General features: G+C 38.5%; 2 protein-coding genes across 3 annotated transcripts; one reads left to right on the plus strand and one right to left on the minus strand.

The window, feature by feature from the left end:
- Nucleotides 1-2,922: 2,922 nt before the first annotated feature.
- Nucleotides 2,923-5,957, plus strand: LOC4346639 (ubiquitin-conjugating enzyme E2-17 kDa). Its single transcript, XM_015795911.3, has 3 exons — nucleotides 2,923-3,095; nucleotides 4,139-4,356; nucleotides 5,439-5,957. The coding sequence occupies exons 2-3, from the start codon at nucleotides 4,141-4,143 to the stop codon at nucleotides 5,667-5,669; spliced, it is 447 nt and encodes a 148-aa protein (XP_015651397.1). The 5' UTR covers nucleotides 2,923-3,095; nucleotides 4,139-4,140; the 3' UTR covers nucleotides 5,670-5,957.
- A 4,037-nt stretch (nucleotides 5,958-9,994) lies between these two features.
- On the minus strand, nucleotides 9,995-14,879 carry LOC4346640 (brassinosteroid LRR receptor kinase BRL1-like). 2 transcript variants are annotated; one of them, NM_001422717.1, is made up of 2 exons: nucleotides 14,531-14,720; nucleotides 9,995-14,113 (listed from the first exon to the last, which is right to left on the minus strand). In NM_001422717.1, the coding sequence occupies exon 2, from the start codon at nucleotides 13,963-13,965 to the stop codon at nucleotides 10,321-10,323; it is 3,645 nt and encodes a 1,214-aa protein (NP_001409646.1). In that variant the 5' UTR covers nucleotides 13,966-14,113; nucleotides 14,531-14,720; the 3' UTR covers nucleotides 9,995-10,320. The 2 variants fall into 2 exon arrangements, with proteins under 2 accessions (NP_001409646.1, XP_066159968.1); XM_066303871.1 differs by lacking the exon at nucleotides 14,531-14,720 and adding an exon at nucleotides 14,743-14,879 and having other exon boundaries at nucleotides 10,018-14,113.
- Between the last annotated feature and the right edge of the window lie 11,039 nt (nucleotides 14,880-25,918).

The following is a 25,918-nucleotide window of genomic DNA, read 5'->3' on the forward strand; positions in this document are numbered from 1 at the left end:
GGCCACTAAATAAAACAAAGTAATAAGGTGTGGTGCATCCAAGAATTCAGTCACAAGATTGAACATCATACTAGGTGCAGCTGATGACTTGGATGGAGCTCAAGTTCTTCCTAGAGCCACCCATTCTCATTATATTGCCAACTTAAATTTTAAAAAAGCGAATTGATAATATATAATATTGAAGGGCTAGAGAACATTGAGATTGCGTGGAAAAAAAAGTGCACGACAAGTTTTATATACACATCTTCCATGAACAATCCTAAATCGTATATATTCTTGTGAAGTAAAAGCTTTGTACCACAACAACATATTTTAAGGAAAATGATGAACCTCCTGTGATCCACTAGTATAGGGTTCTATAAGGGCATGGATAATAATGCGCTATAAACCAACTATAAATTTGTGTATAAAAGAGACAGAAAAGTGAGGAGCACTGACTATCATTCAATAGCTAGCTCTACATATGCTCCAAGATATTTACATTAAATTCATAGAGAAAGAAAGAGAAGAGAAAAAATATAGACAACCATATAGTTAACCTATTATATATATTAACTCTAATACGTGCTAATATCCATAGTTAGCTATACTATTATACTTGCTCTAAGGTCATGTAAAGGAATTTAGAGAATCATAATATTAGAGCATTGATATTTTCTTTCATTGCGGAAGGCAGCATTGACAGAGCTTGACCTAAAATGTAGCAGGGGCCAACTACAACTCTTTCAAAACAAGAAAGAAAGAAAATAAATATACTGTATCAATTATGTTAGATGATTGATTGAGCATGAAAGTAGTGTTAGAGAGCACAAAATCCTGGTTTTCTTATAAAAATGACCATAGCGGACACATATTTCCAAGTACACAATATTTAAAACAAATTGGAGCAGAAGACACAAATAGCTATGACAAAATATTTCAAAACATATCGGTGCAAGAATAAAAGAAAAATACTTTCATAAAATTCATCACAAGCTACTACCTTCGTCCCTAAATATAAGGGATTTTGGTTGGATGTGATACATCCTAGGTTTGATATCCAGATTCGTTGTACTAAAAATACATCACATCCAACCAAAATCTCTTATATTTAGGGACGGAGGGAGTATAAAATTAAAGAAAACAGTGTCAGTTGGAATAGAACCACTATTATTTCGATTGGAATGAATTCTAAGCATAGTGTTAGCAAAAACTATTAAACCGAAAGAAATAACCTTAGCTGGAATGGAGTAACCATTATATTCTACTCCCTCCGTTTCACAATGTAAGTCATTCTAGCATTTCTCATATTCATATTGATGTTAATGAATATAGACATATATATCTATCTAGATTCATTAACATCAATATAAATGTGAGAAATGCTAGAATGACTTACATTGTGAAACAGAGGAAGTATAAGACTTGAGAACTGGGAAAAAAAAGAAAACAATTATGCTGGAATGAGCTGAGGAACTGAAAAAGCAAGAAAAATAGAAATGTGCTGAGAAACAGAAAAAATAAGAAAAATAGAAAAATAACTGTGATGCTGGTATCGAACCCGCGACACTATAAAAAAAAGCAATAACAACTAAGCCAACACACTACAACTATCCAAGATGAGAGATTGAGAGCATATGCATGCTCCCTATATACAGTTCATGGCTATGGTGGGGACCACCTAGGATGGCCTCCACTAAGCTCTGCCACTGAAGACATGTAGTGCATTTAAGTCATTTAAATCTTTGTAAGTCTTGTTTTTTTAAGTAGTAGAAAATAGCTTCATTTATACATAGCCATATCACTCTATATTATGGTACTTATTGTCAGTAATAAAAATTATCTTGTGAGTTTCCTATTGAATATGCATATTAATATTTGATCAGTTTTGCTTCGTTCCTCATTCGACTCTTGTATGTTAAAAATCACAAAATGGCTAAATATGGTATTTAAAATCGGATTAGCTGCTGCTGCGTTAATTTCTATTCGTCCTCATGACTACACCTACTCTGCCAGTTTGCGTCATGCGCAATGCGTTGCCGTTGGCAAAGTTCTGTGATGGGATTGCGTAAAAATTTCGGCTCCGCTGAAATGGACAAAAATTGGAAATTCCAAATGAAATTTGACCAAAATTTACAAAATGGGATTTAAATTTTGTCTCGGACCTCACTAAAATGGATGAAATTCTCTGGATTTCAGACATTTCAGTCCAAATCTATGGAAGATGAGTTATCGGCCGGTATTGAACCAACAATTGCTGACGATTTATAACTGGTTTTAATACTGGGTTTTGAACCAGCGATGAGTACCCATCACTGCGATGACAATGTTTTAAAGATAAAAAGTTAAATATACAATGTTACGAAGATAGCATCGACCCTGAGAGGATGTCAAAGATTCATAACTGGTCCTTGCTGCTGGTTTTGAACCAACATTGAGGCCCTTGTTTAGGTCCTAAATTTTTTTTTCCAAAAACGTCACATCAAACATCTTAGACATATCTATATAGTATTAAATATAAATAAAATGAAAAACTAATAAGTTCATCATTAGCCATAAGTGCTACAGTAACACACATGTGCTAATGATGGATTAATTACGCTTAATAAATTCGTCTCACGGTTTCCATGCAAGTTATGAAATTAGTTTGTTCATTCGTATTCGAAAACCCCTTCCAATATCCGGTCAAACATCCGATGTAACATAAAAATTTTCTTTCCGCGAACTAAACAAGGCCTGAGTATATGTTACTACAGTAATATCGATTTGGAGGGGAAAAATGTAAAATGGGCAATGGCAACAAATTTCTCTTGATTGATTTGATCTAACAACAGAAATTAAGTGCAAAGTTTAGCAGACCCTGGTCCAATATGCAATTAAGGTGAGAAAAGGGGCGCAAAGTGCAATTCCACTAGAAAAAAAAGGAAAAAAGAATTACCAGTTGGCCAACTGCACACAAGCGAAGACTCGATCCAGGGTCTCTCAGGCCTACAAGCCCACGATTAAGCCCCCATCCCGTAATCCCCCACGCTCCATCGATCGTCGCCGCAGCCGATTCCTTCCAAATCTCTTCACCCGATTGAGGATACATCTAATCTGAGCTCTCTAGTCTGCAGGTAATCTTCAGTTTCTTTCCAAATCTTTCCTGGTCCATTCAAAGTGTACTAGTTCTTGTTCTGTTTAGTTCTCTTTTTTTTTCTTCGTTTTGAACGTTGGTTGAGTTCTTGGCGACGCACGCCATGATTGAATAGAAGTAGCTTGTTTGCTTAAGATTACTTGGGGTTGTGTAGCCATCGCAAGATTAGAAAGATTTGGTCATCTTGGGGTCGGGGTTGACTTGGGGATGAACGAGGAGAAAGAATTAATTGCGCATTCCTTCTGCTGAAATTTCAGATGAGTTTGGTGTTTGAGCTGTAGGGCCTTGCTCTGACCAGTGATCTGTCACAATCGAGTAGATTCTTAAACAGGAAATGTGAAATTGGATTTGCTACTTGGGGAAAGGAGGGAAGGTGATTTTAATTTTAGGCAAGTTGGTGGTTTTGGTTTCTTGGTGAAACAGACAGGTTGTGGGACGCCGGTGGGCGTTTTACTGAAGAATGTCAATCAACACAAATATGTCAATGATTTGAAAATTTTACTTAACCTATATCAGTGTAGTTTGTAATCTGAGTAAGTTAATTATAACTCTGTGTTTTGATAACCTTAATCAAGAAATTGTTTTGCTAAGCTGTATGATGATAGCACTATGGATGCAACCTACTTGGATACTGAAGTAATCAGCTTGTGCTTCACTTGACTATTCCATCTGGTTGTAGTCTGTTGTTTGTGTCATCTTATATAATATGGCATTGTGATCTGTTTATTAATATTAAGCGACAAAAAGAATAAAGTGGCATACAAAAATTGAGTGAACTCCTACAAACTTTTAGTGAGAGTTGAGACCCATGCTATGCAGACAACAAGGAATTTCTCTTGAGTACATAGACTGTAGTAATTACTTAGTAGTCATATCCAGATTCTGAAACTATAATTCAGTACTTCTGAAAATTTTGTATGAGGAGATCCATCTTATCAAATTCAAGCTGAAAGAAGGTGCAATATATTCATATTGGTGTGCATTATTGCCTTAATCATTATATTCTGTGTTCCACTTACCCAGATATGGCAAGCAAAAGGATTCAGAAGGAACTCATGGATTTGCGGAAGGATCCACCAACATCATGCAGTGCTGGGCCTGCAGGAGAGGATTTATTCCATTGGCAGGCCACAATCATGGGCCCTAGCGACAGCCCCTACGCTGGTGGGGTGTTCTTTGTTAACATCCATTTCCCCCCTGACTACCCTTTTAAGCCTCCAAAAGTGAACTTCCAAACAAAGGTGAGTTGTTTGTTTTACCTGTCTCTCTTTCTTGTTTTTTTAACTTCTTGATTATATTAAATTGTTACTCTTAACCTTATTATTGATATGTACTAGATAAGGTAGAGTGCGGTCTTTGGAAATTCAAGATGAATAGGAGAATTTATAAATCAGTCAATATCAGTAAAAAGTTATGTACTGGTGTAAATTCTAAAGCACAGTTCACCACAAATTGGCTAAAATTTATGCCTCTCCGTAGCATCATTGTTTTCATAGTTAAAATCATACTGACTGTTTATAATCATTATTTGCAGTTCTTACTGTCACATTGCTACTGTGATTATCACTTTGTGTCCCAGATAGCAGGAGATCCCTTGCATAATTTCATTAAGATAATGGGGTTAGGAAAATAAGTATAAGGTTGACAAAACAGAAAACAGGGGAAAAGCAGGGGAAAAACATAAGAAAAATGCTCTGCCTAACTATAATGCGACTCTAAGCTTGAGCTGGTAGTATTGCACTTCTGACAAATTACTTGGGCAAAGGCTGTTGCAGACTGAAATTCTCATTCAATTGCATGCTTTGTTACATGCTTCGGAAATGCCATGTAGCGATGTTTCTCCAGGTGAGTCCCAAATTAAAATCATCAAAAATTGTAACCAGTAAGGCTATATAGCTTCTTCACAAATTGGAATGGACAATATGGAGTTTATATTTGATAGTTCCAATCTGTCTGCGCTCAGCAATGATTCACTGCCATTCCCAGATGTAACTGAAATCATGTTGGTTCCCTAGAGTGTGGCCCCACTATCATAATCTCTTCAAGGAATGAGTTGAACAAAGAATTGATAACAATATGTGCTAACAGTTTGCAGTAATCTTTCCGATATATCAGAAAAGAACAGTTGTATTGCTATCCTATTCTAAATATCAGGAAAGATTCAAGCAAGACACATTGTATTAATTCACCTAGCTAGTTACTAGATTGTTATGACGCTGGCGTAAAAGCCTAGATGATTTGATAAATTATTCTGAAGTTAGTGATATTTGTCATTTTTCTCCACTAATGCCATAAATGATGAATCGTTTCACTGACGATGCAGGTGTATCACCCAAACATCAACTCCAATGGAAGCATTTGCCTTGACATCCTCAAGGAGCAGTGGAGCCCAGCATTGACCATATCAAAGGTCCTCCTATCCATCAGCTCTCTTCTCACTGACCCCAACCCAGATGATCCCCTTGTCCCAGAGATCGCCCACGTCTACAAGAGCCAGAGGCCACGTTATGAGGAGACGGCGAGGGCCTGGACCCAGAAATACGCAATGGGTTAGCAGCTATCATTCTTGACAACGTTGCACCTTGCAAGAAATCGAGTCTAGTTGGTTGACTGTCATGTTAAGATCCAAGATGGTTATGTCTCTCTGAACTAATTGCCCGTTTCTGTACAGTACTGTCAAAATTGCATCATCTGTAAATCCCATGTTGATTCACACTTTGGTTTATACCCTGAAGAGCGTGCGTGATCATGTCATTTGTGATTATTGTAACCTTGTCAAGAAGCCAGTCAGACTTGTATGCATCAACACATATTTTTCATAATTTTGTGGTGGTTTGGTCCATTTCTATCTGATGCCTTTACTGTTATTTTCAGAATCAACAGGCTTGTACTCCCTCTGTTTCACAATGTAAGTCATTTTAGCATTTCTCACATTCATATTGATGTTAATGAATCTAGATATATATTATTCTCACATTCATATGTCTAGATTCATTAACATCAATATGAATATAGGAAATGCTAGAATGACTTACATTGTAAAACAGAGGAAGTATGTTATATGTGTATTATCAAGCACCATTGGATCCAAATCAAGCCATCTCTTGCTCTTGGCTCAAGTAAGACAGTAATTGAACTGTGCACATAATATAATCAAGGCCGAAGACGTATGTTTCAGCTGAACTCCATTAACAAATATAATGTGTTCCTTTGTCATCATCTGGCATGTATATTGAACTTTCTTCAGTCCATCCGTATTTGCAACCTCGTTGGCTGTGTGCCTTATGGCAGAGGCCGGAGATGTAATACATTCTCATTATCTAAAAATGCATATTGCAACCACTGCTTAGATGAGATCATGAGAAGGTATGACAATTAGCCAATTGGCACTGATTTATTGCTGACTATGCTTGTCAGTCTGCAGCCTTGCTGATATTTGGCAAACCTCATTGATAGGATGACAGTGCCTGCCATGGTGGTAGTGAGATCTAAAGATGTGTGTGCCCATGCTTCTTGACTCTTGTACAGAGCTGCTTTTTGGTGTCAAGCCTCTCTTAGCTTTCTTCTGCAGAAGAAGTAGAAAGCCACTGCCTGCACTTCCTTTCTTTGTGAGGAACAGACAATTTTTGCAGTTGATGACCTACCAGCCTGTTTGGTCTTATCAGTTCTTCAGTACATCAATACCTGATACACATAGCTTGTCAGCAAGTACGAATGTGATAGCACAAGAGGAAAAGAAGATTAGACTAGAGATCAGTTAAGACTTCACAATATACAATTTAAGGATTTAAGGTGAATTGTGTCCCATTGTTTGCTGGAATAATAAATGAAGCAACTAAAAATAATTTATGAGTAAAACTTTTATATATGCGTATTCCTAGAGATTTAAAGCCTGAAAAATAAACTACGATAAAAAACATGAAAGTCAAGTTTGAAAATTCGAATTTTAATTGTGGAGTCCACAAGCAAACGATGGAGCTTTGAAGGCTAAACTCTTTCTTCCTCTCTCCCCTTTGTTTATAAATAAACAATGTTGAGTCCTTTATTTGGTATACCTGTAGCCACTATGTAGGGGAAAAAGGCTGTGACATTTGTATATATACCTGTAGTAGTATATGTATATATACTCCTGGCCTGCAAGATGATTATACTGGCACCTGTAGCTGTCTACAGATGGGATTGCCAGGCTGCAGAGCAGCAGTCATTGGCACCAGTTGAGCCACTCCTTGTGTAGCAATAATTCATTCCCCTTCCATGGCACTCCTCTTTGTCTACCATGTAAATACACATAATTATTTTTTTTTAATCAACTGTTCATCATGATGGTTTCAAGCATCCTATGAAGAAATGAATGGACAATCACATAAACATTGCTAGTTCAGCATCAGGGTGGAGTTCAAATTTATCTTATTATTTCATTTTCATTGATCTTTTTTTGTTGTTGTTGAACACATATGACCTCTACTTTTACTAAACAGTTTTACTTCATGTTAATAAGATAAGATTCCTATATCACTATCTGAAGTTGTCTTTGTTTCTGAAAAAAAATATACATCATACTTCTACCTAACTACAAAAATTTCTCCATCTCTGATCTCTCAGCTAAAAAAGATCCAAAACCCAAAGGAACACGCAAATTATGTTTGACCATTTTTGCAACAACAACAACCAGGTCATCTAATTAGGTGATTAGCTCTACCTTTTCCACACAGCCACCAAAATTAAGGGGTAGTGTGCAAAGAGATCCCCTTTGTGAGATGCAAAGAGTTGATGACATCAAAAGTGCAAACGGGACGCCAATCCAAGGGACCATTATTAAGGGGAATTGTTTGTGCCAGAGTAAGCACCGCATTAGCATCTTGCTGTATTTTTTGCCGACCATTACTGCTCATTTTTGCCGACAAAACATAAATAGCCTCTATATATTTTTCCCAACACTACGCAAAATAATTCAACTACATGGAAAATGTACCTACAGCACCACACATGTAAACCGCACTGACACACCTGTGAGTGTTCCTATTAACACATGGTTAAGAGATTGAGGCATCAATAAATCGAAGAACCTCACTAAATTCCTTTTAGAATAATAATTATGTGCGTGAATATAGATACCATGTAGAGCCATATACCTACAACTATATCAACAGTGCTATCGTTGGTAGACAAAAAAAATTGACTACTAGACATTGCGGATCTAAAAAAAAATGGCGTTTAACCAACAATACTATGATCCGTCAAAATAACATCGGATCGTAATGACTCTCACTGTGACATCCCTCACAATACCACAGTGTCCGGTTGGAGTGTAGAGGCCAGGATGATGTCCATTATCTAAAATAAATCTAGAATGTCTAGTAGACAATTTTACCTCATCGAAATTATGCGGATACACAACACAAGACCATAACCACAAAGGATCTGAACCCATATATATATACAGGGGACCCCCAAAGAAGATGAAAACTAAAGGGTAGTCGTTGTCCCTAAAGTCGTAATCCTCCTGCCTAATCCTGTACAAATCAGCAGAAACGGAGCCCTAATTTTAGAATCCAACGGCAGCGGCATGCACACGTGCGGGCGTACGCACGCGTGCAACATCTTCTTATCCTGCTGTGCAGGTCAGCTACCTAATTACCAAATCCTTTTGAAAATATTTGTGATGATGTGATAGCGTTGGTACCTTGCTTGCTCATCTAATCTCTCTTGGAAAATTAATTAGTCAGGCAAAGAAAAATAATGATTACTGGGAAAAAAATACTAGCTTAATTTTAATAATGAAAGTAATAATTTCTAATGCATTTAATTACGCTCGCCAGTATTTAAACCCTGATGGATAAAGTTATACACTCGAAAACGGCACGACCACATCAAAGATAATATAAGTTTATCAAGACAGTAGTACCATTTGGTCCTAATCTACAATCAGAGGTAGTCAGTGAGCAACATGAGTATTTTTCAAAGTCAGAAAGAGTATAAATCCAACCGAAATTGCACCACTTTTGACAGCAGAAAAGCGAATGTTCCTGGGTGGAAAAAGAGGGAGTGCTTCAGGTATGAATGAATGAAAGATGCACCTTTCCTTTTCTTTTTGGGCACACAGATGCTTCCAAACTTCAGCAGGTATGACCATGTTGACAGTATAAACTACATTTCCATCACACTCACAGCATAAAAAGGCAAGAGTAAAAAAATCTTCTTACCTGACTTTAAAAGAATAGCAAGTTGCAAGTATATATATGTAGCATCTACTAAAGTTTCAAAAACAGAACTGATCTCCCAAGCTGGTAATATTATCACAAACACAGAATGAGAGCAAAATTCATGTAATCTTCTCATTTTTCTAAAAGAAGAAAAAAGAAAAAGAGTACATAATCCATGCATTATCTTTGTGCTGCTCAGTTTGTCCATAACTACCTGTTGGGAAAGTGTACTGCCATGTCCACAAGATCCATTTCAGACAGTGTCAGCAGAACTGAAAACTTCTTTATGCTGTACAGTTTTGTCATGACAGCAATCATTCAAGAAGCAGACAAGGAAAACCCCTGTACTATCAACATGATTCAGGTACTGACTGCCCACAAAATCCAGTGGCTGGATTTTTTTTCACACATTGTCTTACACCCCTAAGCCATTGTCTAACACCCCTAAGCAAATATGATGTGGTAACTGGCAACATCGGCAACATCTTTTACAGTTTGGTCAAACAAACATAGCCATGCTGGGAAATAATAAATACAATTGCAGTTTTAGTCAACTGTGCAATACAAAAAGGGGAAAGGGACTTGCCAGAAGATTAAACATCAGAAATTCTCTTTTGTCCAGTTCTTTTCTGCAAGATATCAACCAGAAACTGACAGATACAAGAAGCTCAATTTTCACAAAGTCAAAACACATGCAAGTGTAAGGAAAGCTAATATGTATTACATTCTTGACAATATTGATGCTCAAAAGCAAGAAATTTGATTGGTACATACTAGTCTCTCCAGGTAAAGAGAACTGCCTTTTTTTTCTGAAATTAAATCCTACCACCGTGTTCTCCTTCATACTTTGATGTATTATGTACAGTGATTTGAACCAAAATTACAACTTTTCCTACTGAATTGGAGGATACTACCTTTTTTTCTACCATGGAGCCAAAATGGTTGAGCTAGTCTGATATTTTACCACTTCGGATAATCAAAATCTGCAAGAACTAGACAGCATTACATTGATTTCTCTCCTGACTCATCTATAGTTGACGAATTGATCGAAAAGCCATCGAGGATATCACTGTCCGAGTCAAGCTGCAGCTCTTTGAACATTGCCATGACCTGAATCATGGTTGGCCTTCGGTTGGGTCGATCATCCAAGCACTCGCATGCAATCTTCAGGTACTGATAGAGCTCTGCTTCCCCTGATTTTCTATCAGTCAATGTAGGATCAAAGATCTCACTGCTTCTGTTCTCTTTAACCATCTGCTTCACCCAACCAACAAGGTTGTTGTCTCCAAACTCAGTCGGATCAATTGGCTTCTTACCTGAGAGGAGCTCCAAGAGCACAACACCATAGCTGTAGACGTCGCCTTTGGTCGTGCACCTGAAGCTTTGGTAGTACTCAGGTGGCACATACCCAGGTGTACCTGCAAGTGTGCTCACACTCAGATGCGTATCAAGCGCATTCATCAGCCTTGCCATCCCGAAATCCGATACACGGGCATCGAGGTTGTTGTCAAGAAGCACATTGCTCGACTTCATGTCCCGGTGTATGATGTGTGGGATGCAGCTGTGGTGGAGGAATGCGAGGCCCCTGGCTGAACCAATTGCAATTTTCTTTCTTGCTGACCAGTCAAGCTTCACACTAGCCTTGGCCTTGTCATGGAGCACAACATCCAGGCTGCCGTGTTTCATGTACTCGTAGACAAGGAGCCTCTCATCACCAATCTTGCAATATCCAAGCAATGGGACAAGGTTGCGGTGCTTGATCTTTCCAATGGTCTCCATCTCTGCAGTGAATTCCCGGTCACCTTGGCCAGTGAAGTGAATCAGTTTCTTGATGGCCACAACACTGCCATCCTTGAGCTTGGCCTTGTATACCTCACCAAATCCCCCTGATCCAATGAGAGTCTCAGCACTGAATCCATTGGTGGCCTCAAGGAGGTGTGCAAATGTGAGCTTCCTCAGCGGCTTCTCGAATGTCGCCACATTGATGCTTAGCGGCTCACGGACACCCGACAGCTTCCAACTCGATGTTCCAGATGTTGGAAGGCTCTCAACATACCCAGTTCTCACCTCTTCAGTCTTCTGGTTCATCCTGAGCTTGCAGAGAGTGACCAGCAGCAGGAGCAGTATGAGCACGGAGAGTGCCACCCCGACAAGAATGCTCGCCCCAATCACCTTCCTCTTCCCATCAGGCGAACCGCGTGGCCTACCTCCCCATGGGGGATTGTGGCCACAAGGAGGCAAAGGGATGCCACAGAGACCATTGTTGTTGTCGTACCGGGATGGCGGGAACGTGGTGAGCTGCCCGGATGAAGGGATTGGACCAGTCAGGTTGTTGTTGGAGACATCAAAATCTGCAAGGAAATTCAAACCACCAAGGCCTGGAGGAATGCCACCACTGAGCTGATTGTTTGAGAGATCGAGTGCGCCGATCGACTTGAGGTTCTGAAATGCATCCGGTATTGTACCATTGAGCTCATTGTGCCCCAAGTTAAGGACCTGAAGATACATCATGTTTCCAAGACTTCCTGGGATTGTGCCGGTGAGGCCATTGTATGAGAGATCAAGGAAGATCATACTCCCATTGTTGGTGAATGTATAAACCGTCGTGCCCGTGTAAATCCTTGTGGATGGGCACAGATGCACTGCAGGGAACTCAGCCAACCGCTCTGGCCTGATGCCAAAGAACTCAAAGAGAACACCGGCACCAGGGCATATGTTGCCAGCCTCATTCCGGAGAAATGCAAACTGCTTTCCTGACACAATACCTCCCGGAACAAGCCCTGCCTGGCCTGCCAACTGCGGCGGTATCGTCCCGGTGAAGCTGTTGCTGTTGAGATCAAGCCAGATGAGGTTGTTGCAGCTGCCAAGCTCTGCTGGAACATGTCCAGATAGCAGATTCTTGTTGAGTTGCAGAATGGCAAGCTTCTGAAGCTTGCCGAATCCACCGGGCACGCTCCCGGTAAGACGGTTACCGGAAAGCGACACCCAGATGAGATTCACACACTTTGTAATGGATCTTGGAATGCTTCCGGTGAAGTTGTTGTAGCTTATCACCAATGTCTCCAATGTGGTGCCATTGGAGCAGAGAACATCCGGTATCTCACCGGATAGGCCATTCGCCCACATGACCAGATCAACGATCTTCGGAAGCCTGATTATCTCTGTTGGGATCTTGCCAACCAGCAGATTGAAGCTGAGATCAATGGACTCCAGATTGGCGCAATCGCCAAGCGAAGGCGGCACGGTGCCATTGAGGTAATTGTTCGGAAGGAGCAGCTTCCGCAATGATGGCAACGACGAGCAAAGATCCGGCATTATCTCCCCATCGAGCTCATTGGACCCAAGATCAATCACCTCCAGCAATGGACACCCCGCTGCGAGCACCGGCAGCGGGTTTACACCGGTGATGTTGTTGAACGACAGCCGCAGCTCACGCAGCGAGGCGATGGTGCTGACGACACTGGCCACAAAGTCGCCGGCGAGCTGGTTGCCACCGAGGTCGAGCACCTCAAGAGACTTGCACTTTGCAAAGCTCGCCGGCAAGGCACCAACCAGCCGGTTGCTGGATAAGTCCAGCTCAACAATTCTGCCACACAATTGCCCCAGCTCCACCGGAATCGCTCCGGTGAACTCGTTGCCGGCCAATGCCAGCCGCCTCAGCGACGAGAAGCCGACCAAGAATGTCGGCAGCGCGCCAGAGAGGAGCTTGTTCCCGGACATCTCCAGCGTCTCGAGGCGGCGGCAGTTGATGAGCCCCGGTGGCAACCTGGTGCTACTTAGGCCATTGTAGGACCAGTCGAGCACCGTGAGGTTGGCGCACCCGCCGAAGTCGTAGCCGGAGACATCGCCGGTGAAGTTGTTGCCGGCGATGTTGAGGTACGTCAGGTTGGCCGGCGCGGTGGCCACGAGCCCCGGCGGGAGCCCGCCGGACATGTGGTTCCACGACACGTCGAGCGTGGTCACCGCGCTGCACGCGGCGAGCTCCGGCAGCCGCCCGGCGAAGAGGTTGGCGGAGAGGTTGAGGTAGCCGACGCCGTGGCAGCCGGCGAAGGAGTAGTTGAGCAGGCCGGCGTCGGCGAGGCGGTTGCGCGACAGGTCCAGCGACCGCAGCGACGGCGCGAACGGGAACCCGCCGCCGGCGAGGCCGTTCCTCGACAGGTTCACGGACCGCAGCACGCCGCACGGCGCCAGGAACGACGGCGGCAGCGTCCCGTTCAAGGCGTTCGACGAGATGTCCACCTCCACGAGCGCGCACGGCGGCGACGGCGCGGCGTGCGAGAGGTTGCCGTAGAAGGCATTGCCGCGGAGATTGAGGCGCTGCAGCGCCGGGAGCGCGAGGAGCGCGTCGAGCCGCAGCTCGCCGGCGAGGCTCATGCCGCTGAGGTCGACGGCGGCGACGCGGCCGTCGGGCGGCGGCGCGCACGACACGCCGTCCCACGAGCACGGCGCGGTGGAGTTGGCGCCGCCGGCGCCCAGCACCCAGCTCGCCAGCGCGCCGTCCGGGTCGTCCGCCACGGACGCGCGCCTGAAGGCCAGCAGCGCCGCCGCCTCCTCGCCGACGGCAATGGCGGGAGCCGGCGCCCGAAACAGCACCACCACAAGCGTAAGGAACGCCGCGGCCGCCATGAACGGCGGCGAGGCGGCCATGGCTTCTCGTCGTCTACGTCAACTTCGCACTCGCTGATTCTTGCAAGCAGATGGTGAGCTCGTTCGAGATGGCCTCTGAATTCTTGATTTCCACCGAGTTCTTGGATGGCTTCACATATCGATGGAGCGTATTCAAATCGCAATTTCTCTGCAAAAATCAATTCAAAATTTCACTTCCGCGTCATTGTGGCAAACAAATTCAACCCAAATTCGCGGCATGAATCGACTCAAAACACCCAAAAGGAAGAAACACAAGGAATCTTTGCAAGGGAAAGCGCCCAACAACAACAGTTTGAACCAAAATCAAAATTCCTCGCACAAACTACACATTAATCCCTCAAAATCAAGACAATTGATAGATACAACCCACGAACCAAATTAGCACAGAAACGAACTTCAATTATTCGTACCCCAAATAAAATCCAAAAGAACCCAACCCCTTACATATTTCTCCAAGAACAAAAGAAGCCACAAAACCATCAAGAAACCCAAACAAACCACCAACAAAACAACCAAACATTTTCAAAAAGCTCCATCTAAAGAAGAATTAACCTTAACCTCTCACCTTGGCTAGAACAAGAAGTGCCCAAGAACCCAAAACCTCATCAAGAATGGACGAATTCTCTCTCACACAACTCGAACAAAAAACCTCTCCAAGAACTGAGCCAACGAGGATAGACTAGAAGAAAAGGGAAGACAAGAGAAGAAGATGAAGAAGAGAGAAGCAGATTACTACTACTACTAGTACAAAAGCAGAAGAGCAGAGACGAAACCTACACTTTAGTATTTAAGTAGGAGACGAGAAGAGGAAGCAGCTCACTGCAGAAGACGCATACTGAACCTCAACCAGCATTAGTTTAATCCTCAATTTCTCCATTAACAAAAACCGCGCTGGGTTTGTTTGCTTGCGAAGGCAATTAGCCTCCCGGGAAAGACGGGAGAATGGTTGTAATATTTAGTTTCTCGAGGGGCTTTTACGAAAAATGGTTTTTATTTTTATTTTTTATTATTATTTTTGTTTCTCCCAGCATCCCAATTCCCAAGCCTGGTCAAACAAGGATTTTATTCTCCCGAGCCCGGCTTTTTGGCATCTCACTCACGTCACCTCCGCCTTCTCCTATCTTCTTCCCTGTCATGCACTCACTTTTAATATATAACGGAAGATAACCCGCGCATATAGGCTGTTTGCTTAAATTTTTTTATTATAAATGTTTACATGTAGATTATATTTTCAAAATAGATCTTCACTCTATTTTAAACATGTTTTAGTTAATAACATATTATATGAAACCATACAACCCTAAATTTATGATAATGACATGAATTTATGAGAACAACATGTGTCACGATAATAAAACAATAATGGAATAATGGAGTTTTTTTTACTTCTATTTGTACTATATGTGATTTTCTTACCTGAATAAAGTGTTTTTTAAAATACTACCACGATAATATCTCCAAAGGATCATATTGTTGGTTACATTTTGACAAATATATATAATTTAGCATCTCGTATTTTTCAACGCCTATTCTTCATAATCACATAAGATATCTTTACTAATTAATTTAGAGAATGAATCTATTTTCCCAAACTTATTTATAATAACTAATTGATTGAAGTATAATTCATAGTCACATCAATAGAGTGCATGACATACATTCATCAAATTATGTCTGATAAGTTGGAATTCCTCAACTATAAAAAAAATATTATGAGTAGTTTATTGCACATGTTACTTGATTGTTCATTTATTATCAAAACTATTTGACAAAGAGAAAAACATACATATATGACCATAAATCCTATGACAGACTAAATGGTTATATTATAGCAAGATCACTTGCTTGAAATATTTTTTCATAATTATTTTTTACATTTATGTAACATTTAGGTTTGCCCACTTATCATATACTATTGAAATAGTTCTAAAAATTAAAAAAAATATATGAGAATCTTAATCTCAGACATATTAAAATTAAATCATATCTGCTTAAAAATACACAACTAAATTGTGTTGTTTTCAATTATTTTACATATAGAGCTTTAAGTTAGCATTATATAGTCATCAAGTGTTATTTGACACCTAGAATATGATGTAAAATTATTTGAAATAGGAAAAGTACAAGTTACCCCCTAACTATTACGGTCGACCGAATTACCCCATAAACCCGAAACCAGACATCTTTCACCTTCAATTATTAATAAAAGATGAATTACCCCCCCCCCCCAAAAAAAAAAAACCTCAACCTGGAGTAGTTTTGGTCCTACATGGTAGTCCAGTCTGCATTTAAAAAAAAATAAAATAGGTGGGGCCCACATGTGACACTCTCTACCCTCTCAACCCCTCTCCTCTCTCACCTCTCTCTCTCCCTCTCTTCCTGAATCCCATTCCCCAGCCTCTCTCTTCTCCCTCCCATTGCTACTGGGCCAGCTGGGTAGGCACGCTGTCGCCCCGCTGCTCTTCTCCTCCTCTTTCGTCTATTCCCCTACGCTTGCTTGCTTGATTGATCCGCCTCGTTATCTCATCAGAAGAGAGGCATTGGTGATGGGGATCGATTAAAAACCGTGGTGGGACGACATGCTATGGTAGACAGAGCTACGGCCATATTTGTTGGGCGAGTTCTAGATGGCAGGGGTGTAGCAGAACCTAGCCATTGAGGATCAGCGCAGGTTCTCGCCTCCGGCACCTGTAACTCTCGTCATGCGACAACGATATGCAACGGAAATGATGGAGACGACGGCCTCCATTGGAATGCGCATGTGGCTGCCAAGTCAGCTGAGGAGGAGCGGTCTCCACCGCTCGCCGCCTCTAGCCTTGCTGATTGATATGCGGAGAGAGAAGAAAGAGAGATATGATGAAGCGGTGAGGAAGAGATATGATATATGGGTCCTACCATTTTTTAAGAAAATGCTAACTAAATTGACACGTAGGACCAAAACCACTCCACATTGGGGGGGGGGGCGTAATTCGTCCGGTATTAATAGTTGAGGGTGAAAGATGTCCGGTTTTCGGGTTTATGGGGGTAATTCGGTCGACCGTAATAGTTTAATGGGTAATTCATTATTTTTCTGATTATTATTATAACATTATTTATTATATGTTGACCTCATGTATAATGATGTATTTATGAACATAGACATCAATAGTTTATTTAATTAGAGGATCCGACTGGATCACAAATTAGATATATAATTTTAAAATAATTTATAGATAGGATGTTTAAAGAGTATTCATTGGATATTTTATTTTTATATTGTAAACGATCTAGTTTAACTATGTATATTTGTATAACTTTATAGAGTAATATAATTTATTTTAAAATAGTATAATATCATATTTTATGGAGCATCAAGTTTTTCAGTGGCATTACGTACCTGCTTTACGTATGTTTTTTTACTTATTAATCGCTTTTATCGTAAGTCGGTACGCATGTTTTCTTTTCCTCCGTTGAAGAGGAGATAAGATTCATTGTTTCTTCTCCGTATGTATGTACGTACGTATAAAGATAACTTACGTTTTGTTTCTTTGTCCGGCCCACATTATAGATGCGAAAGTATTACTTTTTTTTTAAATAACATATCTAATCTAATGGTCTAAAGTATCGGGTCCACCAATTTAAATGAAAATCGACGGTGAGATTTAACAGTGCCATGTGGCGGTCTAGGAGTATTTATAGGAACGTCACGTGGCGGCTTGAGAGTATTTCTAGGAAGTTTAATGGACTTTTAGTATATAATAGATTTTTTTATGAAGCTTTTGGTTTCTGGGAGATAGTTTTAGTTCACCATATTGTAGAAAATAATGTCATATGTTTTTAATTATATCAACTTGTGATGTAGAAAATTTGTATTTATATCCTTATCTATTGTATGGGAATTAACTTGAAAATACAGCATCTTTACTACCCTTCTTCACCTCTCTTCTCTGGCATGAACTTACTTTTAATATACATTTTTATCTACCTTTTGGCTTCCAAAAAATAGTTTTAATTCATCTTGTTCTCGAAAATAATTTTATATGTTTTAGTTATATCAACTTGTGATGTACACTTTTTATTTATACCCTTATCTATAGTAAGGTTATTAAAATGAAAATACATCATCTATTTTCGCCACATGCGTCTTTGGTGTATAATCTAATTCTACAAAAATAACTTCCAGGCATGCATTAATTATAATATGTACATTGTAATAACAAATTAGCACAAGACAAAACTATAGCACTTAAGTAATTGTTATTGCATTTTTTTTATCTGTAATAACCTCTTAAATACTTTTAGTGTAAGAATTGTTTTATATATTTATTTTCTATTTTTAGTGATCCAAAGCCAAGGCTGAATAAAAGAAAGCAAAAAAAAAACTCCTAAATTTTAATTTGTCAAATTTAAAAAAAATTGTTGTCCTCTAAAATTTTTGTTACTGTCACAATTGTTTGATTTCTTTAAAGTAGATATAGTAGATCTGTTTGTGACTAAGATTAAAAGAAAACATTGTCATAATAAACCTCAGTACTAGACAGATCATATGTACTACCAATCTTAGTAATTTGAGACAAAAGGAGTCACCTTTTTTAAATATCTTGAAGCTAACACCTAGGTATACACTATAAAATTGAACGGGAAAGTATCAATTACTGGGAGTACATGGGAGGCTAAACATAAAGTATAGTTGATGTAAAAGGTTACCATGGAGCCACCAAATACATTTGGACGCTTCTTCCAAGTTACAGCTTAAATTTCTCAAACATATACTAGCAAAAAGTTACTGCATAATTACAAAGAATCCAAAGCATCTTAACCCTATGTTTACAAACTCTAGCTAGTCACATGCTCATGTTATTATATCATCGTGGAGTATAAAGATAAGGGTTAAAGCAAAGCTATTACAAGAATTAATTATGACTCCTGGGAGTGTAGGGAGCTTTGGAAGTCAAGAATATCTAGGTTTTTCAGTTTTTTTTTCCCACACCATGCGAAGGCGTAAAGCAACCAAGAATGCAAAAAACAGTTTATTTTCAAATACACACTTTGGGATCTCTCTTTATTTACACAAGAAGATATATTATTTTATAAAAAATAAGAAAATGTCCAGTCGCCCATGAACCATGATTCCACAAGTTTCAGTCACATGCCAGAAAAGATGCAGCGCCTCATTGGTTGCCCTAATGGCTTATTACGGACTAAAAAATAATTTATGTGTAAAATTTTTATATTTGTGATCTAATGTAGTGATAGAAAAAGTACGTCGAATATCTTAAAATCAACCTAAAAATTCAGTTTCAAAATATAAATTTTGGTTTTGGCTTTAGTTTTTTAGGCGCAGTGTTCAATGTTTAAGGAATTTCTTTTTCTTTCCCTCTTGTGCAGCTAGTTGATAGCAGGGAAGTATTTCTGCAAAAACGAAGGACTCGATTTTTTTAAAAGAATCTCTACCTTGAAGTGGCGGCCTGCATCTTTTTAAAATCATGACACGGCCAGGTTGAAATTAGTCCAGAGAATTCAGTAATCAGAGAATTGATGAGGCTGAATTAAAAATGTTCACATGGATACGGCTCCTTGCAATTTATTGCGTTGCTCGGCGGGGCGATGCGCGTACGTCTGTGCCTACGAAGAATTGAGGGCAGATGTTTGTTCTTTAATGCACAGCAACATGAGACGTCTACTACTAGTATTCCACTTCCCTTCCATTAGAGCACCTGTAATAGTAAAGTAAGGTACTCTCTATAAAACATGTACATCTCAGCAATAGACTAGATTAATAGTAAACCACCTCAATAGTATGTCTATATGGGTATCTATAGTTCTCTAATACATTGCCTCGTTTTTCTCTATAGACTATCTTCAGGTTAGTAGATAGCTTTGCTCTCTCTCTTCATTTAATCTCTTCCAAGTAGAAAAATATGCTGATATGGATATCTTATAGAGAGCCTATAGATAACCATTGCGGGTGCCCTAAGTACTGTATATAAATATTTTGATTGTTTAGGATTATATCAAAAGATTACTACTCTTTAGTGACTTCAGTTATCAATTTTTTTTAATTTTAAATTGCTTACATTCCTTTTCTAAAGTATCTGACTGGTTTTAAAATTATTCAAATGATGGAAATCATGAGAATAAATATATGCAGGTATGAGGTTAGTGCAGTCGATCTGAAGATTTTCTTTCCCTCTGATTTTGTAAAATTGGCTATTAGCCAAGACTGTACTAATGTTTCCTAACTACTAAAGCACTCCATTCCTCTAAAAAGAGAAGAGCATGAATGCTAGTTTATATTGGGTAAAAAAATTGAATTTAAATTTTTTATATTTTAAAACGCATGGAGTACTTCCCTTCCCTACCTGGCTCTGGTGTTTAATTTCAAAGCTATATATGTATGCTAAGCACTAGAAATATGACTGAAGTAAATGATAAGTAATTTAGCTGTAATGTATTATTTGTGGTTTAAAAATAACAAAAGAACTCAAAACCAATTCTAGAAGTTTTGAAATTTAATGTATTTTATTGGCTAATAAGCCAGCAAAGTACACGATGTGAGGCTTTTTGGAATAGAGAAATTTCATGGGAGATAAAGGATGCCAATTTCATAGGATTTGTAGTATTCAAATCCCCGAGGGAAAAAATGTTCCTATAAGACCCTCTAAAACAAAGGAGGAATATGATGTTGAAAATTCTCATGGATTGGCTTCCTATACCCTAATCCCTCATTGAAAATAAGTATGAGCTCAAACTTCATAATTTTATTTACTTTTGAGAAGACCAATATACTCACTCTATTTCTCTCTTTCTCTCGTTTCTCTCTATCACAAACAAATAACTCTAAAATCTCTGTTTATTTTTGCAAACCATCTAAAGACACCAACTATATTATATTATCCATGTGTTTTGAAGTCCTGTGAGATTATTCTACAAGTGTGACTCGTACATTTTTCTTTTTGCTATATGTTTTCAGAATCTTGTGTTTTAGAGCTAGGAACCCCAAAGTAATTATTGTGAAGTTTATGTAAATTTTTTGCGTTCCAAAGAAAACTAATTAATTGTGAGCTTGTTATAATTGGATTATATATACTCCATCTTTATTTTATTGAAAAGGAGAGAGCAGCTCCCCTAGATTCTACCAGAATATAAAGATATCTTACAAGTTAGGAGTATACTCCATTTTAATGGGATGGGTTCTTTGCTATATATGGCTACTCTAGGGCATATCTACCCTTTCCACTAAACAAAGGAGTTTAATTAACCTAGCTAGGTTCACTTTGCTTGCTGTAATTGTCACAATGCTTAACGCCGAGAGCTAGTATTGCGTTCAAATAAAGTGTCCACCCTTCCCAGCTCCCAGTGTAGACATCAAATTAAATTCCATTGTCCTGTTTATATATACCATGTGTAAATTAAGGCCAGAAATTAATGTAAATTAATTAATATGACTTTCCATAAGACTCATCTCCAATATAATACTCCATATCCTAGCATATATCAACCCTCCAACAACCGGCCATCTACCCGTCATGGCAATGACTTTCATTGACTACATGTGCATCCTTTTTTTTTTGAGAACTCATGTGCATCTAAGTTCTAACACACAAGTGCTAATTACATCCACGATTATATGCCTCGTAAAATATATAAAAGGATGTAAATATTAAAAAAATATATTTGATATGGAGCTATGATAATTCAGTTTCAAATTTAAAAAGAACATAGAAGATATCTAAACCATACTCCCTCCGTCCCGAAAAAAACAAATTTAAGACTGGATATGACATATTTTAGTACAATGAATCTGGACAGATGTATGTCCAGATTCGTAGTGATAGAATGTGTCACATCCATTACTAGGTTGGTTTTTTATGGGACGGAGGGAGTACACATTAAAATTAAACCTTGTATTTGACAACATTGGTAATGAGTATCATGCACTGCAGTAATTTTAGCTAATTATCCACAGATAGTGTGTTCCGTATATTATCTACAAAGAAGTTTTAAAAAATAGGTATATCTACTCATTTGGACTGTTCTGCGTGATGCCACTTTGTTAGATCAACTAACATTCACCAGGATATAGACTAATAGACATTGAATAAACAAGGCCTAAATGATTGTCAGGAGTCAAATCATCTAACCATACGGCTGAACTGCGGTCCGCTAACGTTATTAAGGAACAGTAATTAGAACGTGCCCAAAGAAAATAGTAATAATTTCAGGATCCAATTGCAAATAAAAGTTACATGTAAGGATTTTATTATTCATGAGAAAGTCCTAATCAATTCTTTAAATAGTACTACTCACTCAAAATATACATATATTTTTTTACAAAAGCAGGCTCAAAATATTATTCCGATGCGTCCAAGCTCATAATATCTGTTAGTTACTCAAAGGGTATTTCTGTACATAAAGGGAGAATAGAATATGGATTCTTTTACATTTTAGCCATTTTAGAAAATATCTTATAGAAATAGACCTATAAAACTTATTGCGGATATGGATGCGGTTATTGGCATAGAGGGCTAAATGTCTCAGTGTTAAATAAATTGGCACGAAACCTCTACCACCTATACAAACTTCCATTTATGTCCCAAAACTCTAAGGATGTGGAAGATCCCTCCTTCCCGGAAAAGCTGATGCGCGATCGATCGCCTGGGCGATTTGGTAGCGATCAGTTTGCTCAGCCCCCCCCCTCCACCTGGTTTTCTTTTTTGGCATCGCATTACTTTCTTATTTTAGTAAATTTATGCACCTAAAGTTTATACACCTCAAGTTTACACATATAAAGTTTAGAGACCAAAAGTTTATAAATCAAAACTTTATATATCCGATTCAAATTTGAATTTGAATTCAAATATTTTTTATATATAGTATTTCTATACATCTAAAGTTCATAGACCTAAAGTTTATAGATCTAAAGTTTATAGACATAAAGTTTATAAGTCAAAAGTTTATATACCCGTTTCAAATTTGAATTTGAATTATATCTGATTTGAATTTGAATTTGAATTAAAATATTTTCTATATATAGTATTTCTATACATCTAAAGTTTATACACCTAAAGTTTATAGATCCAAAGTTTATAAGTCAAAAGTTTACATACCTGATTCAAATTTGAATTTGAATTCAAATTTTTATATATAATATTTCTTTACATAAATTTTTCTAATATTTTTTTTTAAAAAAATTTGTGGTATACTGTAGTAGGAAAGAGAAGAAGGGGAGGAGAAAATGGGAGAAGAGGGACGTATAGGGGGAGAGGGGTGCGGGCCAGCGATCACCCGCGCATTAGCAGTCCCCCCCTCCTTGCAATCGATCCATAAACCCTATCTACATGCTATCAAATTAAAAAAGATAAATCAATGTATCATGATTAGTTTTACCAAATTTGTTTTTATTTATAGAAATGATTCAGGGTAGGGGAGGAGGTAGGAACCCACACTTTCTCCCAAACAAAGTTTTTTTAAAATAAATTAGTAGAAATAAATTACGGTACATTAATTTGCTAATATTCTCAAATTTGATAGAACAAGATTCCTATATGTGTAGAAAGAGAAAGGGGGAGTTTTCGGAGGTGAGAATGGGTACCAAACGTGGGTCTCGCGCTAGATTATTTGGCACATTTTTCTTGTCACTTATAACTTTGGCGCAAGCTAGGGTCTATATCTGTGACAAGTTTTTTATATATCTATTTATAAAATGTGTTTTTAAAAGAGCAAAAAAGTGAAAAATCCAAAGCAATAGTTGTGGTGGGGCCCACTCAGCCGCACGGGTGCGTGCCTCGATGGGGGACCTTCCGCTGGGCCCACCTTAACAACTTTTAAGATGCTAAACCGCTCACTGGCACATAGGCCCCCAGGCGGTGGACCCACCAATCAGTGAGTGAAGAGGAGCAGCTAACTTGCAGTTTGGTGGGGGTGTGGTGGCCTTTGCTCATGGAGCTTCCACGTGTGACTCCTTTTCACGTGTCTTTAATTGCAGCTAATTCGATCTTATGCAGTCGAGTTTAACAAGGCCATAGTGTGTGGTTTTTAGTTGAATGGAATGATATTTTTCAAAAGTAATTAGTTTATGCATGTATATGTATGTAATCCTTTTCTTTTTCATATAAGTACTTAAGCGAAGTTTCACCCAAGACCATCTGAAATGCATAAATTAATTTCAATGGAAATTCCTGACAGGAACCTCACAGGAGCTAGTAGTATATATGTGTGGCATCATGTTTGTGGTGCGTGAGTTATGTGCGTCCAATAATATTTAAAAATATTATGTGCTAGTTGCTCGGCTATTAGTTAGAAAAGATGACCTTACGATTGTACATTGAACATTTTACTTCAAAAAAATATACCCTATATATTTGGGCTTGGATTTTCTCATTTTTAGATAATGTGGATTTTGATTTTTTTTTCTTTAACTTATTAGAAGGTACCCCTTTGTTCTAAAATAAATATAATCCTAGCTAGCTACGAACCTGACACATTGAGTTTGCTTTTTTTTTGGACCGAGCAGTAGATAATAATTAATTTATGCTAGTACATCAATAACTTCAACAAAGAAAAATCTAGAGAGGAAAACTAAAGCTCAATCATATCTTTCCTCCTATGTAGATACACATCAAGCATCGATCGTCACCCGACAAACAAATCGTCATATGAAAACGGTCGAGAAATTTCTTCATCTAAAAGATTTTTTTTTCCTCAATTGAGATGACAACAAATTTTGTTTTATTGATTAACAAGCGTGCAACTTCGGTTGGAACGACTTGCAAGCAACGATGAGGCGAACAACTCACTCCTTTTCATGATCTACTTGTTAATTAACTATATAATCATGCATACTCAAGTTAAGCTAACCTGGCCCTCCACGCACGGTGTCCCTTATGTAAGATTAATTATAATAATTTAATTAATTCAGCACCATGCATGTAAGCAAACATGGAGTTTGATAATAAAAAAGAAACAATAGTGGATGCTTGTGTATGAACATATAGCTCTCTATATAACATTAGTTGTGTTTGTATCATATATGAAAAATAAAGTTGGCACCTAATTAGTTAGTTTTGGTGTGCTTGATGGAGATTCCGGTGTAGTATTTCCTAGAAGTTCATCTGTCTATATATGTGCGCCTATATTAATTAATTAGGCACTCCGAGAAAATTCGCACATTAATATGACATAGTAAATAAAAATGTGAAAGACAATATTTTTTACAGGTTAGCTAGTATAATTTTTAATTTCAACTTAATAAATTCAAAGCAATTAAAAGTGGAAACTCCAAGACACCTTTGGTTTCATTAATGAAATTATTTTGTCCTTGATTACCTCAGAACTTTAGCAAAATCATGTAAGTATAAATTAAATATATGCTGCAAATACATGGGTTATCAATAACTATAGTTAGAACTATAGTTTCCTAAAAAATGTTAACTTGAATTTCCTCCTACAAATGAAGCATGCGCTCACTCAGTACATATATAAATATGTAGCTCAAACCTTAGTTTAAGCAAATTTAGGCTAGTGATTCTTCCCCTAGGTTTGACTATAGATTTGAGCTAATTTAAGCTCTAAATGACCAAAAATCTCCCATGCCCACTCTAACATCATAACCCTAATTATGCCGTAAACTTTGCTAGAAACTTAAAACAAGAGAACTAGAAATGACATATATTTACTTATCTTGGAAAACCAACTTTCCAAGAGAGTATTCAAGATTTAAGCCTCAGATCACCTTTATTTTGGGAATTCTCGGGGTGGCTCGATCTCCTCTTCTTTCGTACAGCTTGGCCTCAATGTGAGCAGCTTGAGGCTTGCTTGATATTTGAGGTATTTGAGTGAGTTCATCAATTAATTAACAGAGGCGATCGGCTTAGTCTACCACCTACGAAAATGAATTTATTTTCAGAGAAAGTCGTCTTAGGCAACAACCATATCTGTAAATGGAGATTTTTGTATATTATCGGCTTAACCC

Source organism: Oryza sativa, chromosome 9 (genome assembly GCF_034140825.1).
Source record: "Oryza sativa Japonica Group chromosome 9, ASM3414082v1".
Taxonomy (NCBI): Eukaryota; Viridiplantae; Streptophyta; class Magnoliopsida; order Poales; family Poaceae; genus Oryza; species Oryza sativa.